We start from the raw sequence: 20,199 nt of genomic DNA on the forward strand, positions 1-20,199 counted from the left end.
TTTTGGTGCTCAGCTCAGAGCACACGATGTACAGGTGGAAGAAGAGGAACACACAGGTTAATTTAAATGAGGCAGCGCAAAGCCAGTTGTTGGTATTTTGCTAGAAAAAAATGGTCTTAGACATTCTGTCTCTGAACGACAAAGCAGGAAAGTCTGCATTTATCTATAAATGATGAGTGATTATTGTTGTCCATTACTACGTAATACTGTATGAAAACTTTCTACTTCCATTCATGAAATCCCTGCAGCATCTGAAAGCAGAAAGGCCAACACATCCTTATAATTAAACGACTACATGGGTTGATCATACCTGCACTAAAGAATGACCCATAGGAGTGTTTTCAGGACAACCCAAAGGAGCGTAATATGCTGCTTTCCAAAACTGTTACAAATCACTGTTAAAAAATAATTATGATTTATGGCAATGACAATGCTGTGGTTAAGGTCTGGTTAGGTTTAGGCATAAAAACAACTTGGTTAGGATTAGGGAAAGATCATGGTTTGGGTTAAAATTATCACTTGAAACATGGCTTCTACAACCTTAAAGTTACCCAATCTTTGTTGTCATGGCAACAGCAAACACCACGACAATCGTTACATTTTTTTTAAACTCTCCTGACTCGCGGTTGGAAACCCCGCACTCATGGCTGGAAGCGGGAAGCAAATGGTGGTCTCCTGCAGAAAAGTTCACTTCTTGCCATCTAACTATCTAGCCATCCACCCAACCCGCCTTCACTTAATAAGGCAAACTGTTATCTTATATTAACATCATCTGAATGGTGTCACTTCCCCAGGTCATAATTACTACGGCCGCTAGATAGCATAAACATAACTGTAGGTTGCTTTTGTCGGCTGAATTTTAGACCTATGCTGTAGTTTTTCTTGTGAGGATGGGCTGGTAGGACAGATATGTTGAGAAACGCTGAGCCAATACGCATAGTCGTTCACTGTGTTTACCTTCATTAAATACGTGCAGATGACACAGGGCTGCTACAAATAACCACACACACACATCAGACTGGTCTGTTATAATTCAATATTTTGCCTGCTATGCGAGAGACGTCAGATTACAGGAGCTCCTTAATCCCTAGCATCAGAACCTCCTTTCCTTGCCTTTTTTTGGCAGTTTTTCAGCATTTCATGTTTTATTCTTGAAATGCATGACAGTGAAAACATTGCTGCGTCACATTTAGTGATGTGATGTGACGACTTACAACATGATACAGTACAGTAGAATTAAGACTGAAAAAGTGGTCTTATAGATTATGTCCTGGCGCCATCTATGCTGTCTTTCACACTATAACAAATAACCACACACATACATGTCTTGTATACACACACAATCACTTGGAAATAATAAAACAAACATTTGAAACTCCACAGCTTTTCACAAATGTACCCAACGTCATGCTTATATTTGCACAAAAAACATTTGTGGAGGTACAAACACATACTCTGACAAGGTCTGCCTTTTGACAACTTTCAACTTTGAAGAGATTGCTTTGATTACTTTCATCATGACTGAACATTATAAAAACAAAGGTGACCAAAAATTATGTTAATTGGAGTGAGAGAGCTTAGGTAAAGGCAGTTTTTGTAGGAGGGGAACAGCTGGGTTACCTTCGCTGAGAGAGAATTTAATATGTGTTAAGCACGCACACACACACGCACACACACACACACACACACACACACACACACACACACACAGACACATGCACACACACAGGTAGCCTTGTTTCACACTGTTAATCTAGGCCTATGGTTTGAGGCAGAATGTGTTACTTTCAAGTGCACCGTGACTAAAGTTAGCGGACAGACAGCTCAGCCTATGGCAAAAATACAGAAATACCCGGTATCAGCTTGTACCTACGTGTGTGAGTGTTTATAAGTTGAAGTAAAATGCTTTAAGCCTCATTGACTAAAGCCAACTTGCAGTCTAAAGTCATTAGCATATTTCTACAGGAGAGCTGAGGTTTTCTAGGGACAGTATCTTTGTGAAACAAGGCCTTACAATGCAGCATGATACCAAAGAGGACCAAACACACCTTTACATATTTACATACAAAAATAAACATAAACACATACCTGTGCATACATGCAAACTTAGGTCTGGGGGGAGTAATTCAGATGAACTGTATAATGATAATAATAATAACAATGATAAAAAACTAATTGTATAGCACGTTTCCAAAGCAAGTTTTACAAGGAGCTTACCGGGTTAAAAACAACAAACAGGAATCATGAAAGTGTTAATCGTAATAAGATCAATAGCATCATCAATAAAACGGTAAATAAAATAAAACAAAAAAAAACATAACCAAAAAAAAAACACCTTGTGTGGGAAAGGTAAGGTAGAAGGATCACAGGAAGGACAGGCTATAAAAGCGTGTTTTAAGAAGAGACTTAAATGAATAGATACACTTTGCCCTCCTAATCTCCTCTGGAAGGTTTTTCGAAAGTCTGGGGGCCCTGATGGCAAACACTCTGTGACCTTTGTTTTTTCAGTCTGGATTTAGGAACCATCAGAGAGCAGCATTTGAGCACCTCAGGCCCGTGACGACATATGGTGATTTAAAAGGTCAGAAATGTAGCTTGGGGCCAAACCATTCCGGGCTTTAAAAGTGATAAGTAAGATTTTAAAATCGACTCTAAAACTAACATGCAGCCAGTGAAAAGATGAAAGGATAGGTGCAATGTGCTCTCGTTTTCTGGTACCTGTTTAAATCCTGGCGGCTGCATTATGGATTAACTGTAGAGAGGAGAGAGACATTTGCTGCAGATGGAGGAAAGGGAGTTGCAATAATGTAGCTGTGGTGAAATAAAAGCATGAGTGACTGTTTCAAGGTTTTGGGTAGACAGAAATGGCTTAACTTTAGAGATTTGCCTTAGTTGAGAAAAGCATGACTGTATGGCGGATTTGATGTGGCTGTTCAAAGTGAGGCTGCTGTCAAAAAACACACCAAGGTTTTGTACACTGTGGAGTCATAAGATGAGAGTAGGAACCTTGTGTTTGTAATTTGAGTCTTGGAGGAGTCAGTGCCAAATACAAGTCTTTTTTGATTGAGTTGTAGGAAATTTTGAATCATCCATTTATGAATATCCTCAAGACAGTTTATAAGTGAAGAAATTTCATTGAAGTTACTGAGGTCACAGCTGAGGTACACCTAGGTATCGTCTGCGTAAAAATGGAAACTGATGTGTAATCTTATGAGATGTCCCAAAGGCAGTAAATTGAATCGGGCCATGAACCGAACCCTGATCAACCCCACAATGCATCCTAGAGGTGGAAGACCAATACTCAGCAATACTAACACAGAAAGTCCTGTCTGTAAGGTGTGACTTAAAGCAGGGCTATTCAATTACAAATTCAGACATTTTCAGCAGCCCATTTAAAACCTTTTTTACAGAACTCTCCCTCTGAAATCTATTATAACAACAATCTGAGCCCATCAGTGGCAATGACAAGCACTTTTAGTGGACGTACATTGATGGGGTGCAATTGAGTCGTGTGGGTGTATGTGGTTTGTCAAAGTGGTGTTACACCTAGCTATCAAAGATGGCGGACCTGCTCACGCATGGGCGACTCACATCCCTGGTTGACTCAGATCCTATAGTGACAGGTGAAATATGTTTCTCACGCTGGTTTTGTTTCCTGACTGCTTACATATTTTCTGTACTGTGGTGAGCTCTAAAAGCTGACTGGAAAGATTCAAACATAGTTATCATTCATAAAGGATAAAAGTTGATTTGCAACAATCTTCTCCAGAACTCAAAAAAGTGAGTTTAGAGATAGGTCTAAAATTGTTGAAATCATTTGCATTGAGTCCAGCTTTCTTCAACAGGGGTTGAACAAGAGCATTTTTATAATTAAAGCTACAAGCAGCGTTGAATGGGCCTTCGCACACTTGCGCATGTTGGGGCACGGTACAGTCCAAGGGCTTCTGTCACGGGCATGTAGATGTCTCCAGACCTGGGCTGACAGGTCTGACTTTACAAACATGTGAAGTTTGGTGCAGACTGGAGCATGTATTCACTGTAATTTCAATTAATAATTTGAAAACTTTAGATGAGTTTGTGTGTAAAACAAATTAATTTCCTAATTTTCATCAAGTTTATTTTTAGAAAAGTAAAGACTTTTAACCCACATGACCTGGTCAAAGTTTGATTGAAATGTGTACTGTCAGATATGTAGAGACAATAAGTAACTGTAGCTGGACACAGAAATACTCATATACTTGAATGGAGAGTGTGAGCGAACCGCTAGGTGCTTGGGCCCTAATAAAGGCAAAACTGCAGTACAGAGCTACAAACTTTTGTTCAGCACAGTGTGATAAGTCATGTATTAAAGTTTGAAGCCGATACCATTAACGCCCTAGGAAGGGATAGCGTTTGATTGTGGTCCAAAATTGGCGCAAAGCCGTACTTTGATGAGCACACCCAGCCATTTTAGATACATAGGTGGTGCTCTCGAGCACATTTTGGCACTTTGGGGATTAATTTTTATATTTTATCAAATTTTTCACCAGACCTGATGTGCGTGCCAAATTTGATGAGTTTTTGGGCATGTTTAGGGGGTCAAATTTAGGGTTGAAGTGGCGGATTAATAAAGAAAGAATAATAAGAAAGAAACAAACACATGAAATACAATAGGGTCTTCGCCCTTTGGGCTCAGGCCCTAATAATAATAATAAGAAGAAAGAAACAAACACATGAAATACAATACTAATAATGGGGCATAGTATCACAAGAAAGGGAGCTATTTAAAATGTTTAGTATAAAAGGACAAATTGTGTTAAACACTTCTTAAAAAAAAAAAAAAAAGAACAGTGTAGGTTGAGAGACAAGGTTGAAGAGATCCAAACAAGTATTAGGCCTAGCAGGTAAACAATCTGATGGAGGATCTACGGGTGAGGTAATACTCTGATGAGTGAGGGAGATCTTTTGAGTAAAAAAGTTTAAAAACTCATTGCAGGTTTCAGCAGGAGCGTCTACAGATGGGACAGGGGAAGCATCAGTGACATAGCTTACAGTGTTAAAACGCACCTTGGGATTAGAAATATTCAATTCAATGAGATGGGAAAAGTAGGCTTGTCTAGAGTTTTTAATCTTAGTATTAAAAAGGCTCATCAGAGCCGTAAGGTAGTGTGGTGGTCAGGGAACTTCCACTGACACTCTGCTTTACAACATTTATGTTTAATCATATGAATGTTTTCATTTATCAATGACTAGTACATGTGTTTAGTTTTCCTGGTTTTAAATGGTGCAATTTCATCAAGGTTGGACCGTAACTGTGTACGTGGGCAGCTAAAACAAGGAGGTAAAACCAAATTAAAACATAACAGTGATCAGAAATACAAGGATCACAACGAGTCAAGTCAGATAATGTAAGACCATAAGATAAAACAAGATCAAGATGATCAAGTATGGCCCTGACAGTGAGTGGGCCCCGTTGGTGAGAGATATAAATTAAAAGAATCAATCGGAGATAAAAATTCGACACTTATACTGTTAGGAGTTGCAGCAGACATGAATATTAAAATCACCTAGAATTAAAATCCTGTCATATCTGGGTAGGATTATTGATAGCAGCTCTGAGAATTCATTTATAAAGCAGAAGATGTGTGGGGGGGGGGGGGGGGTCTGAAGACTAGAAAGCACAGACACTGGGTATTCCCCTTAAATACAAATAGATAGAATAGATGTGCCTCAAAGGAGGAAAACAGTCCTAATTCAATACAGGAAGTATTTAAATTATTTCTGAAGTAGACAGCTACCCCCACTCCCTTCCCAAAAGTCTAGGTTGGTGAAAAAAGGAGCAGCCAGGAGGGGAGGCTTCAATTAGGAGTAAAATCCTCAGGTTGCACCCACGATTCAGTTGTCATAAAAATGTCCAGATCCTGTGATAAAATGAAGTCCTTACACACAAATGATTTATTTCACAGAGATCTTATATTGAGTAGCCCTGTCTTGAATATTTTTGGCATGGGGTAGTGGAGGAGACATAGGCCGGCAGGGAATGTGAATGATTAGATGGAGTGACCATCTTGCTGAACACCTGTTCCTTCTGTCGCTGGTCACAACGGGAATGGTACTTTTAAAAAATCACAGAAAAGGCCAGCGGGACCCTCACTGTTGTAAAACAGGCTTTTCTGAGGTGAAATGAAGTGTGGAAAGGGTCATGCTGAGGTGTGTCTCAGAGAGAATTAAAAGCCAATAAATGGATAAAGTTAGAAACTAGTTGCTTGGTTCCTTTCTTATTAGGGTGGAGGCTGTCCATTTTGTAGAGGTCCTGCTTAGTCCAGAAATAATTATGTTTAGAGCTGCAACAATTAGTCGATTAATCAATTAGTTGCCCACTACTGAATTTTTTAAAAGAAAATGTCCAAATTCTCTGGTTCCAGCCTCTCAAATGTGAATATTTTCTGGTTTATTTAGTCTTCTATATAGTAAACAGAGAATCTTTGGGTTGTGGACTGTTGGTCAGGACCAAACAACTAATCAATTAATTGAGAAAATAATCAACAGATTAATTAATAATGAAAATGACTGTTGGGTACTGTCACGGCTGGTGCAAGCAGGGTAACAGGAACACAGGGGAAAGACCCAAATGCAGATGATTTAGGCAGACTGATACGGTTCAATGATTTAATGACAAAACTAGAGGGACATAGGCTTACAGAGTAAGTGAGGCAGGCAAGGGTATCCAAAAGGGAGGAGGCAAGAATCCAAAGTCTAATATTCAGGCAGAAGGCCAAAACAGGCAGATTACAGGTTTTCAGGTTTCAAACAACAACTATACAAATAACAGACTGGAGGCTAGAAAGCAAAGACATGAAGCATGACAACTTAACAAAGCAGAAAACAGTGGAAATTGATCAGTATAAGTAGTGAGTGGCTGATGAGGGAATGAGTTACAGGTGAGGAGTAGGCGGAGTAGGCCAGGTAAAACTGCAGGATTGATGAGAAGTGGGAACAGGTGTGTAGGTTGGGAGAGGAGGGAAAAGTCCGAGGGGCATCTGGTGGACAGCTTGAGGATGGCAGGTCTGGGGAGTTGGAGGAAAGTAATTGACCTGGGAGAAGTGAGCGGGGGCTGGAGACTGAGACGGAGAGCAATGCAGAGGGCTGGGGATGAGAGAGTGTGGCTGCAGAGAGGGACTGAGGAGCAGATTGCAGCAGATGGCAAATTTATGACAAACAATGTGGACAATCAATAAATTATTATTTATTTTTTGGGTTTAACGACATCGCCTTGGACTTCCGGCAACTTTGGACAGTGTTTTTTTCACTATCATCTGACATTTTGTAGCCCAAATTATTCATCAAGAAATGAGCACACTGTTTATGTGCATTGTCCGTAGCACATATCAGATGCAGCATACAGTGTTGAACTTTACAAAACTCAATTAAAAAAACAACTGAATCGTAGGAGTGTCTGATGATTGATAAACACCTTTTACCCTGCTCCTCTCAAGGGACAATATAACCTGATTAAGAACTTATAATACACCACTTGAGGAAGCATTGTAGAGCACTCAGTATTGTGCCTGATCAGAATGGTGTTCAAATTGACACCTATGAATAGTCAATCTTTTACATTACTAACATATTTTCTCTAATTACACCTTGAAATCCCCTAGAGGATCCTAAAGGATTCACCCGCAGGTCCTTGGTTTGAGAGCCACCCGTGCAGCCCACATGTATATTAGGAGTTGTCTCCCATTTCTCATAACAGACAAATGTGCAAACACTAGGAAGGATGCCAAAGGGCGTTTGCACAGAGATGTTTAAAGCTCCTGCCTCACATACTAATGAGAATCCATTACCATCTCATTCTCACACACACACACACACATACACACACACGTACGCATTCTCATTCAGTGCACAAGCATCTGGCTACAGACTCCCCCCCCCCCCCCCCCCCCCCCCGTTGTCCCCTATGCCTCAGTGCCTGCCAATTACAAAAGAAGTAATCAATTCCACCACGGCCCTGTCCAGGGAAATCGACTTCAATGACACCAGCTACATGGTCGCTGTCTCTGTACCTGACAGCCACTTACACACAAACAGGGAGCCAGCCAGGCGGCTTTCTGCTGCTCCCCACTGCAAGCCCACGGAAGACAAACCACAGCTGTATAACCTGTGGTCAGCAGGTCATCAGGTTTGCTAATATCTTATGATGAGAGTTTTAATCAATAGACTTGGACATAATAGATGTGTATTTAATTAAACAATGTATTAGAGGGTCATTTATCTTTTTTTATCACACAATACCCTAATGATAATGAATTCCATCAAAAAAAACAACTTTTTTTGTACAACACATTCACACACGGTTCAGTTAATGAAACCAAGTCACTTCCTCTCACGATTAGGGTTTGATTTTCAATCAAATTTTCAATCAAATAGCTAGTCAAATCGAGTTTGTCTGTCTACTAGCTGGACTACCGATAAAAGGACAAGGATTTGCTACTTCATTATTCTGACATCATTCCAACATCGTTTTTAAAAGACTACTTTTTTTTTAACCAGCTCAGGTCCATCTGTTACCTGTCTGATTTGTCTGGTCATTTTCCATCAGCAAAATGGACACATTAATAAGAACATAGTTAGCTTGACACCATCCTGGCGCTCATCAGGGCTGAAAAAAACATGCACAAACATAAAGTTTGTGAGTGAAGCGAAGTGAATTTATAGCTTCTATATTTGTATAGCCACATGCACACATAGGAGCCAACCAGTGCTGAAGCACCTACCTGATGATCTCCCTCAAAGACTCAAAGACAAAGAAAGAATTAACAGTATTTTTATGTTGACTAGCTCTTCACCTCTCTCACAGCTCATCTTCATTTTAGACTATTTTGTAAATAGTGTGAGAAATGTCAGCAGAGTGTGCACGAAAATATGAATATCAAAAAACAGAATAGTGAAACTTGTCAAATGTACAATAAAAAAAACGTATTGAGTCTCTATTTCTGTACTTCTGTACTTTGCATTAAACATAAGTATTTTAATATGAAAACCAGCATTTTTGTTCAACTGAGTATTCTGTATGACACATAAACGTCTGGCATTTTGTGAAGCCAAACCGCTGAAAAATTGACTGACAATTCAGTTATGAGTTATGATCGCTGTAAGACAGATAGAGATAGACCTCTTCCCACAATATGCTTTTATGCATTCGGAGCAATATGACAGCTGCTTGACACATCGATAAAATGACTAGCAGCGCCCAATGCCATACCAACGTGTATATATGTCCGCTGTCAAAGTAGAACACAAACTTACTAGTACAACGGATGTTTCAAAATGTTGAACGAAGGAAGAGGCAGCTTGGATTGGTAATTGTCGACAGCTATTCGGACAGCTGACAGCAAGTGTCCAAGCTCTCAGTTGTCACTTAATGAATGTTGGGGGAGAGGTGACAGAGGGTCAGTGGTTAGATGCTGTTTCTACAAATATGTTCACAACAGTTTTAAAAAATATAAAATACCTAGAAATGTTATATAAGTATCATTATGTAAATATATTATAGCAATAAAGGAGAAGAGAATTCACATCTCAGCTTGTCTTTAAAATCTAAATCAATTATTTAATCACATCAAGTGGTTTCTTGGAAATTCCTACACATCAGCTGAGGTAAACAACTACTGACACGTCTTGCAAGGTGTTAAAGATTCAAGGCTGTTTGGTACAGAAAAGGATAACTTATGAGGCTTCTTAGTTGTGAGACTATGGTGGAATTTATGGTGCTGTGAAGGTCGCCCGAATCAATTTCTCAACATGGGAGTTACAGAGACCACTGTTAAGCTTTAGTCAATGGAGTAATAAATCTCTGCAGTACTACCATTTGTCTCCTCTCACCTCCATCACCTTCTCCTCTTCCATTCTCCTTCCACCTCCTTTTCATTTTTTTTCCCCTTTCTTTTACAACATTTCGTCTGTTTGTCATGCATGTCCCTGTCTCTCCACCTCCCCGCTCACAGTGTGCTTGACTTATCTTCCCCTCTTCTACTTCTCATAGCCCCCTTTCCCTTGCATCCTCCTCTTCCTCGCAGTGCATCAACAACACTCCTGTCATCGCACAGCCAGCATGGAAGCTCTCTGTGTGCGAGTGTTCATCTGCAAGTGTCCGGTTATGTTAGTGTGTTTTTTTTTAAGACTGTAAAAACACACCTGAGGGACACGCTGCTGCAGTTCTGCCCTTTATCTTCAAACGCTAAAAGTGCATGCGTGTGCAAGCATTTGTGCATGTGGTGTTCACAGTCATGTTTGCAATGGTACCTTTGGCCTCTTTGTACTCTTCACAGATCCTTCTGACAGCTGCTAGACCCTCCTGTTCATCCCTCCCACCTGAAAGAGAGGAGACACACAAGGAGGTTAATACAACGTCTGACAAGCCAATAGAAGCTTTAAATGATTTTATAGGTATTTTTTTGTCAGTCCTGTGTGTTCATCCTATAAACATAGATTTCCAGGGAGGGTTTTTAAAATGAAAATTGATACAACCATTTGGCACTTGAGAAACATTTATGGACGTTGATCATTCTGCTTCAGTAGAGAGCTTGTCTGCAAACCTGATTTTAAAGAATATACAGTAGGGCTGCAACTTATGAGTATTTTCATTATTGATTAATCTGCAAATTATTTTCTCAATTAACTGTTTTGTCTATAAAATGAAAAGAGAGAGCAGTTATAATTTCTTAAAGCCCAAAGTGATGTCTTCCAATATCCTGTTTTGTCTGATTAAAATGACTAACATGACTATTTGATTATCAAATTAATTTTCTGTCAATTGAATACTCGTTGCAGCTCTAATGTACAGTATTTTAAAAATACAGTTCATTATACCTGTATACAAATATATGTATACGATATGCAATAAAAAGTAAGCAAACAAGAGTTAACAGCTGATGGTAAATAACACTATGATACCAGAAATTTAGGAGGGTGAGACACATTTTCAAAAAGCTGTTATTGTCGTACTTTTTTTTTGTGTTGTTGTGAACCAGCATCCAGAAAGAAACCAGTTGTGTGTAAAATATTATCCTGCTTGTTAATGCTTTTGTCTTATAAGGAGGGGACCATAGCATTCATGCAATGTTCAGTTACAATCCAAAATAGCATATTTTCATAAAAAACAGAAAACATTTACTAGACTAAATATCAATCAAAGGTAGAACTAAATAGTTTGGGGTAGATAAGCAGGATCGCCACTATATCAGTAAGGTTGCATTAACATAAGAATGAGTGTATTGTATTGACTGATCATTTTTTTAATCCACTTAAAACATGTATTTGTGCAGGTGAATGTATATGTGTGTATCTATATATGTATGTGCACATGTTTACAGGTGCTATGTAAACAAGAAATAATAAAATTTATTCACACACACAAAAATAATACACAACATGTTTTTATATATTAACAGGCATGTTGAACCATGGGTCAGAACTTCACATAACACTAACTGTGTCTTCTTTTAACATTAGATACAGTGCTACTAACAGTACATTCAATATTTTTAATATTTCTAACATGCACAGATGCCCTGGTGAAAGATACAGTCATTGACTCTGACTCAGGAAGGCTTTTTGTTTACAGAGGCTGTCTGCATACAAATGAACCTTGCTTCTATTAAAGAGAGAAGGAAATGTTTCGAAATAGAGGGTGAAAATATGAGACAGACACATGGAAGAGAAAGAGATGGGTACACACAAACACACGGACAGACTCATGCTCTCACTGCCTATGACAGTGCTGATAATTAGTCAATTAAGTGATTAGTCAATTGACGAAACATTGATTGAGAAAACATTAGCCTGACATTAGCTGATGCCCACTTCTCAAATGTTAGGATTCTCCTCACAAACTCGCTTTTTGTATAGACTCACAAATAGCCAACGTGTGCACTCTCATTTTCTCTCTGCACACACACACACACACACACACACACACACACACACACACACACACACACACACATATATACACAGACAGACACACTAATCTTGGATTATCACGCAGGCCTTTTCAAGGGCAAAGCATCATTTACCCTGATGCACTGCGGTTTAGGCATGGCTGAAGGATGCAGCTCTTCCGGGTGACGCGTCACAAGGGTCACACACACATACAAATATGGGTTTTTTTTCTTAATTGTTGCTCCTCAACAGACTTCTCTGCTAATGAACCAAAAGTCACTGAGAACGCTGAATATAATTTTAATACACATTTCCACACGCACAAAACCACTTTCGGTCCAAGCTCACCACTAAAATAGCCACTGATTAAAAATATGCCCTGAGGAAATAATTTGCCTACTAAATATTTTGAGCTAGGGGTTAAAAATGTAACCTAATTAATTACCGAAATAATCTTGCCACTACCGAACAAATGGATAAATTGAGTGTGACACAGAGTAAGAATGTCCCAACATACAACTTCATATACAGAGAAAATTACACTTACACTTGTATAAAGTTTAATATCTCATGTCTGTGTGTTAAGTAGTCTTATTCATACTATTTGTGTTATTTGTTTAACATGCATGAGTTTCATGTAGTCTGCGCAGTACTTCTGTGCAGCATCTCCGGTTATAGTGTTGGTTTCCAGATACACCAACAGGGTCCAACATAACCGAAGCTGATTGGCCAGTGACAGGCCGGTTGGAGTCGTGGGTATACAGTTTAGAGGGGAGGACACTTCCCTTCGTTTGAAGAAAAAAAGTGAAGTTAGGCTTTGCTGTCAGCTTCCTGACTCATTATAAAAAAAAGACGAGAGAAAAAGAAGAGAGAGAGAGAGAGAGAGAAAGCAGTGAGGAGAGGGAGCGGCGGTAGTGAGAACAAAGCAGTGAATGAGTGAAATAAAACGTTATATTCTGGTTGTTTCACTGCGGTTACATTCTTAGGCACAAATAAATAACCATTAAAACACTCAACAGATGATTTACTGTGGAGACAGACGCTGTTAGTTTCCGTTTCATTTTCCTCCTCTGCATTTCTCCTTTTCATTCATTCATTACAGTTCAACACCATGTCTGTAGTGGACAGGTGGCTCGCAGAAGCAGACAGAAGGAGCCTGGAGTGAACACGCACACACACAAAGAAATGTCATTATGTTCTTTCTCTCTCACTGTTCTATCTTAACGAGTACATTTCTGCAGATCTCTCAGCACTGTCTCAGTTTTTGACACAAGAGTTTATTATCAAGGTCATTGATACTCGCTGAAATGTTCCCTTATCCCTATGTATGGTTTTACACAAAATATGGAGAAACCTACATTTACACATCATTCATTTACTGATCCAATATGTGCCTAATTTTATATTTTGCATATGTGTGTAATATATCAACTTTACATATCCATAAGTAAAGCAAAACAAACAAATCTAGAGGGAACTTCACTGTTGTACGTATTATATATACAATGCATGAATCATCAAAGTTATGGAAAAAAAGGCTTATTTTCATTTTTTTGCTGCTGGGCCAGTGAAAATATACAACGGGCCAGTAAAACTCTGATCTACTGGCCAAGTGGGCCAGTGGGGAAGAAAATGTTACGCTGGACACTGCGACATGGTTTGTCTTTACAGGTACAAAGGTGACAAACATGGTGACTTCACTGTGACAAAAAGACTCTGAGACGCTGCACGCTTGGCTTTTGTTAGCAAAGAAAAAGCTCAAGCATGTAACTCCCTCTACAACTGGCATTATACATATATATATATATTATATTTCTGTTGAAATATGGGTTACTCAAATGAGATACATGTTAATTTTTCAGCTTTAGAGATGTTGCTGGGGTACTTTTTTAACGGGCGGAGCCAGACTAGTTGTTTTCCTAGTAAGTAGCAGGAATCCCAAAAGTGATGTTAAGTTAATGTCTCAAAGGTGCCGTTTAAAGCATCTTTGAATGCCTTTTAAAAGTGCTGCATAAATAAAAATGTATTTAACAACTTGACAGAACAATGACTTAGAGGTGTCACAGGTTGTTGTCCTGTGGCATTTTCAATCAAATCTGGTCAGCCTTTAAAAATGCTGTAGTTCAGGAGGAAGATTCAGGAGCTTTACTGTCACATGCACAGCAACAAAGGCAACATTGAAGGCATTGAAATATGGCTTCTTCTAGCTGTAGTTCCAATTAAAGTACTGAGTAAAATATTAACAATTGTGAGAAAGAGAGAAGTAAATCGGAAGCGAGTAGAGAATGATCAACATATATACAAATACATTGTACATTATATTGCACATTGGATATGCAAGTGCTGTATTCAACATAAGTGACAGATAAGTGTTAAATAATTGTTAGAAGTATAAATATCGCTTATAAGATTATGAGAAACTACTGATTCAAGGTAAGACAGCTCACTCTTGTTACTGCAAGTTTACATCTGGTGTCATAAGTAGAGAAATAAATTATTGGGCTCAATTATCAATACTTTAGTGATCTATCAAGTGTATGAATGGATCTACTGATAATGAGTGTGTGACTGTCAGTTAGTTGTAATTGTTTTAAAGATATGACAGATGTGGAGCAGGGAGTAATTCTCTGTGGTGTTGTGAGGTTTAACTGCAGGTTATGAATAATTTTACAGATTGACACATATCAGGTACTGGTGATTAAAACTTCTTCCTAGTAAGTCAGCAGTCTCATATTTTTAGTTTTTGTATTAAACATCCGGCATGTCTATTTGTTGTTGGCAAACGGCTGGACTTTCATATAAGTCACCCATACTGAGGGTGACGCTCTGTGTGCTTTGCTGTCCATTCTTGGTGTGAGACAGTGTAGGCAGAAGATTTCTCACCACGGTCAAAAACAGGTTTATTGGCATAAATGGATGTGCATATTTCCCAAGGTAAATCTCAGGTGATAAGACTGCATAACACTCATCAGAGCAGCATGATTGACAGTTCACTGATACATTTCATCAAATCTGATGTAACAAATTTGTCCTCCAGAGACCTTTGCTTCCTCCGTAGGTAATGCAATAATGTGGATTTTCAGAAGACAAAGATGATTTCCTCTGTGAGTTCAATTTATCAGTCCCACATAACACAATGTGTTATATAAACCTAATTTAACAGCACTTTTCAGAGTAATGAAGTAATGCATTCAGTTATTATTCTGCATATTTGGAAGACTGAAACTGTCATTTTCATTTATGATTTTATGAAATGTAGGAAGTCGGCACTGATTAAGAGACAGAAGGTTACCAGAACTCATTAATGATAATTATCATTACAGTCATAACTGCAAATACTAATAATACTCTTTAGGATATCTGAATTACAAATGAACTTGTCCAGAAATGAAAATATTATTGCCAGTTAGCAGAGTGAAAACACAAAATCTTTCTTTGAACCACTGAAAATGTACCATATGTAAAACCATGACAAGACATTGTGTTACATCTGTTACGCTGGTTAAGTCCACAATGACTGTTGTGTTCATGTTTGTTTACTATATTCAAGTAAATATGTGTACAAGAATCACAGAATTACTCACATACTGCAGCACATATTTTCTGTTTTTGTACAATTTTACTTTCATTCTTTTTATCGTGTTCCTTTGCACCACATGAAGGCGTGCTATAAGTAATTTATTTCCAGTCGTTCACACTACGGCAGTATTCAACACAACCTCGTTTGTCATCTTTTATTTTCTGTCAAAAATATTTTTTTTTGTTGCAGCATTTTTTTTAGCATTTTTCAACAGGGATTTTATTTCATGTTTCATTATCTTCTAGCTTAAAAAAAGGTCTCATTTTAGTCAAAAATGTAACCAAAACCACTTCAAGTGCAATTGCACGCTGTTTAATATCCAGCTGTGGTATCTGACAGTGCAGGCGCTCAATCCATAAACTCTCCTCACACGAGCACTATGCTACCACTCCACCTGAAATATGCATCCACTCCATTACCAGAGAGGAATCCACTTTACCATGAATATTCTCACTTCATGAATTATCTCAAGAGATGAAAATATATGAAATGGAGATAAACTAAGAGTCCTGTGGGATCAGCTTCAATACACATAGGGTTGACTCAGATTACAAAAGACACTTAAAGTTCTTAATGTATTGATTTTTTTGAGTGTAATCATACGTTACGCTCAAGTCTCATTCATGTTCTGCTCAGTCTCCAAGGATAATCTGACATTGACTCTGCGGTACACACACACACACTGAATGAATAAAGCAGAGTTTTCTTCAAAGTTTTAAAGCTCGTGAACTGAATGGAAAATACACTCTTGCCTTGAAAGCCAAAAAACATTGCTGTTATTTGCACAGCATCTTAGAGCTGTAAGGTCCTGCACCTGGAGTTGATTTTTATGTATGGAAAACAATTTTGTACTAAAGTCAATGTTTTCCTGTGATTTTTCAATAATTTCATGGTACATTACCAGTTTTTGAATGAATCCCTGTCAGTATTCATCACTGCCACCTCAACTGCCTGTCACTTATTATGGTAATGGCCTAATTATAATGGGTAACAGCATGATTCCTCCTCATATTCTCTGCTTGCTGTCGGGATGTAAACTCTGCGCAGACGAGCAGCTGTAATATGAAAACGTGCCATTCGACTACTACTACTACTGCTATAGTACTACTTCTACTACTACTACTGCTATGAAATAGAGTGTAGAAGTAGCAGAATAGTGAATATTTCAAAGGTAACATAGCAAATACCACAACCAGCTCTAAGCAATGTTTGCCAGGGTGTTTGATATACAGTATAAAAATGTTTGATATAATATTTTATATTATCGGTAGACTATGACATATTTAAATTGGGTTGTAAACTGTAGACCCTCTCTTCATGTCTGCTAGACTACCATATCAACTTTTATCATTGTGTGTTTCCAAGGAAACAATGCTGCCAGACTGACAGCAATCACGTGATGAAAGCAATCAAAAGTTCTCCTCAATTATTATATCAATTGCAGTTGCATTAAGTTGCTGTGAATTTATCATATAAATACATACAGTACATTTGATTCAGCTTTATATGTTTATTTATCTCTTGTGTTGATAATTCATGGCTGAAACAACTGCTGTATTGCCCTTTGGAAAAAAGCAAAGTGAAAGATAAGAAAAGCATTTATAAAAGCTTTTATTTCATACTTAAACATTGTTGACATTGGAAAATATAATGTGTGTGTTTGACCAAATGGGAGTTGCAATTACTGATCACTTATTATGTTTCACCTGGACACTTTGACCTATAACTTAAATTAATTTACTTTACTGTTTAATTTTCAAGGGACAAGCCCAATTAAAAATTACTGCACCATTATCTTCAACTTAATTTGCATCTGCAGTCCCAGCAGGGCAGGAAGTAAATCTCTGTAATTTATGATTTTGGTGATAAGTGTTTTTTTATACAGACTGTAAAATGTAAAATCCCTGTTTAGCTGTTCTACGCTGTCAACAAGTGAAACGGTCTCCTTGTAATGACCACAAGACTTTGATAGCTCTGTGTTTGACTCTGATGATGATTCAGTTAAGGAGAAAGTCAAACCCAGTTACTGTGGACTACAAATTAGGGGTTCACCGATCGAAACCGGCCAACTTTATGTCTAATCGGCTCAGACTGGAACCAGCAGGTCTATCTGACTATACAGCCGATTGTATTAGCCGATCTGGTGTCGTACTGCTGCTGTGCTGACTAACGAGAACATCAGATTATTGAGAGTAACCAGGTTATGTTACTCTACACAGATTATACTCAAAATCTTCGTATACATGCACTTCTCCATGGTCGGGTTTCTCTCCCATCGCTTTTCATCAGAGATAATTTTAACATAACTTGTTCTTCAATGAGTATGTTGAACAAAAAGTCTTTACTTTCTCCAGTGTTTCAGTGTGTTTGTATTGTATTTATCAGGTCTGTTTCCTTATTCGCTCTGTTCAGAAATAGATTGTCTGCTATGTGGGAAAAATACATAGTAGAAAAAAATGTCATAAGTTCTGTAACCTGCTGAGCTTTATTTTGTTTTCATTTGGATAAATTGTTTAATCTGTGTTTTATATGCAGACCATTAAATTGTTTATTTTACCATTTTTTGTAGGCTGCTAATTATATCAAACTAAAGAAAATCTGTATCTGCTGGGCTCAGTATCGGCAGGTCAGGCTTTTCAAAAAAATGCAATCGGTGCATCCCTGCTACAAATATACAAGGATATACAAAGAGTAAAACTCAAGTAAAACTTGATCTTGTTAGTTTAATGGGAGCAGCAGAAATGACATCAAGCCCCACTGGAGAGTATACAGTCGAGAAGATGCTAATGGCAGTTAGTTCAGCTGCCGTTTGTGGAGTATCGCTAAGAGGGATCTTAAATGAAAAGGAAAATGCACTTCAGATCCCCATAGATCCCCAGCAAAACCCTCCAGACAGAAGAACAAAGCACAGCAATACAAGCAATTAAACAGGAAGCCATCTTACTGCTCTTGCATCTCCACCACAGAGAAGACTAGAGATGTACAGTAACAGATGAGCCTCTAAACAGCATGTCAGATTCTGTCTGGAAGATCAAATAAATGGTTGTGCAGTTGTTTAACCAAGCTTTGTTCAAATTGCCCTTTTTTTCACCAAGATTGTTACTGTAATAATATGTTCCTATATTTCCCTACATTTTTATGCAGAAATAAACACTTCCCACAGATATATGTGTAAGATTTTTGGCTCTGAATTTAACATTTTGAACATGAACATCATTTTGCAAATATCTCCATATTGGATTTTGGCAAGCCAATAACGTGGCTGCAGGGTGCATTTGGGGGATGGTTTGGGAACATGGCCACAAAAGAAATGGAAATACGGGATATAAATGAAAAAAGAGAAGTTTTGAGAGCTGGACAATTGAAGAACCAAAGAAATTGAAGAAGAAAACAGTACTGACGCTAAGACATTTTAATATAACATTGATAAAACCTCACTTAATCATAACGATATCAAGAAAGACATGCCTGACATATGTTAAAACTTCCCATCCCTCAATGTCCATTTCTGTTTTAGAAGACAGATAAAAACGAATTTTTATCTCCTCATGGTGTATTTACAACCAAAACATTTATTCAGCTATTTACTAATTATTTATATTAATATATTTAATGAATGAGCTGATTTACATACATTTGTTGTACTGACATAATTGTCTTGACAGTACCATCTAATAAAAGCTTTAATCTTGTGTATTTTACTTTCCAGTTGTTGTGAGATACATGCTGTGAACAGTGGTACCAGGTGCACACTGTCAGTGGGAAACATTATTTTGAGTTTTGGTGGTTTTTGCTGGTATTTAGACTCTCAGGGATGGGAATTTCTAATATACTGTATGTCTAGCAACATCCAGCATGTGTTTCCTGGGCCACATCCAGGATTTTAGAAATACTGAGGTTGAATCATAGTATTATTATTTTATTATATATTATTTAACTCATTAACTTGCACTCTAAATGGAGTGCTTTCATCACTTACACTTCTGATACTTCAACTGCTTTCACCTGTTAAATCTCAATTAGCACTTGAACTGATTTTCAATCTTCAACTGAAATTTTAACTACTTTTACCACTTACACCTCAACTGACATTTCAACTGCTTTCATCTCTTACTCATCAAATGACAATTCAAATGTTTTCAGGACTTCGTTCAGTCTTCACTCAAACTGTAAGTTCTTTCAGCAATTGATTTTTAACTGCTCTTTGACCCTCTTTCAGTATTTATATGTTGACTGCCCCTCAACTGTAACTCAGACTGTTTCACAGCAAGACCTCAGCAGTGAACACGCCAACATTTTCTTCAGAAAATTTAGCCATTACTGTATTAACAAAGTGTGATGATGTCAGTGACTTCTGCGAGAAAAAGACAAGACAATTTTTACTTCTTCAACCTTTGGAAAGGAAACTGTCAATATATATTTTGGATTTTTGATGGCACTATAAATTTACAATTAGTGATATAATGTTATTTCAGCCATTTACACAGACAATTCAAATGGGCAATTAATGTCTCCAGTATAGTTATCAAGAACTTTCTTTATAAATCACATTTGAAATAAATGTTTTCTATTTTATTACACATTTTCAATTTGTTTAAATATTGATACATACCGTTTGTATGTAGTTAATCAGTATTTTTGTGTCTGTGCACAGTACAATTACACATTGATGCAAGAGGAAACCATATTCACCA

The 20,199-nt window shown here is 37.8% G+C and overlaps 1 protein-coding gene across 2 annotated transcripts in view; it reads right to left on the minus strand.

Annotated features, from left to right (window-relative positions):
- The window catches only part of LOC137192528 (dehydrogenase/reductase SDR family member on chromosome X-like), a 45,015-nt gene that overhangs the window by 20,890 nt on the left and 3,926 nt on the right, over positions 1-20,199 (minus strand). For both annotated transcript variants that reach the window (XR_010930585.1, XM_067603290.1), the window contains exon 3: positions 10,288-10,356. Coding sequence is in view for 1 of the 2 variants with exons in the window: in XM_067603290.1 (XP_067459391.1) it covers positions 10,288-10,356 (69 nt within the window). In the remaining variant the exon portion in view is untranslated. The remainder of the gene's footprint in view (positions 1-10,287; positions 10,357-20,199) is intronic.

Source organism: Thunnus thynnus, chromosome 11 (genome assembly GCF_963924715.1).
Source record: "Thunnus thynnus chromosome 11, fThuThy2.1, whole genome shotgun sequence".
NCBI lineage: Eukaryota > Metazoa > Chordata > Actinopteri > Scombriformes > Scombridae > Thunnus > Thunnus thynnus.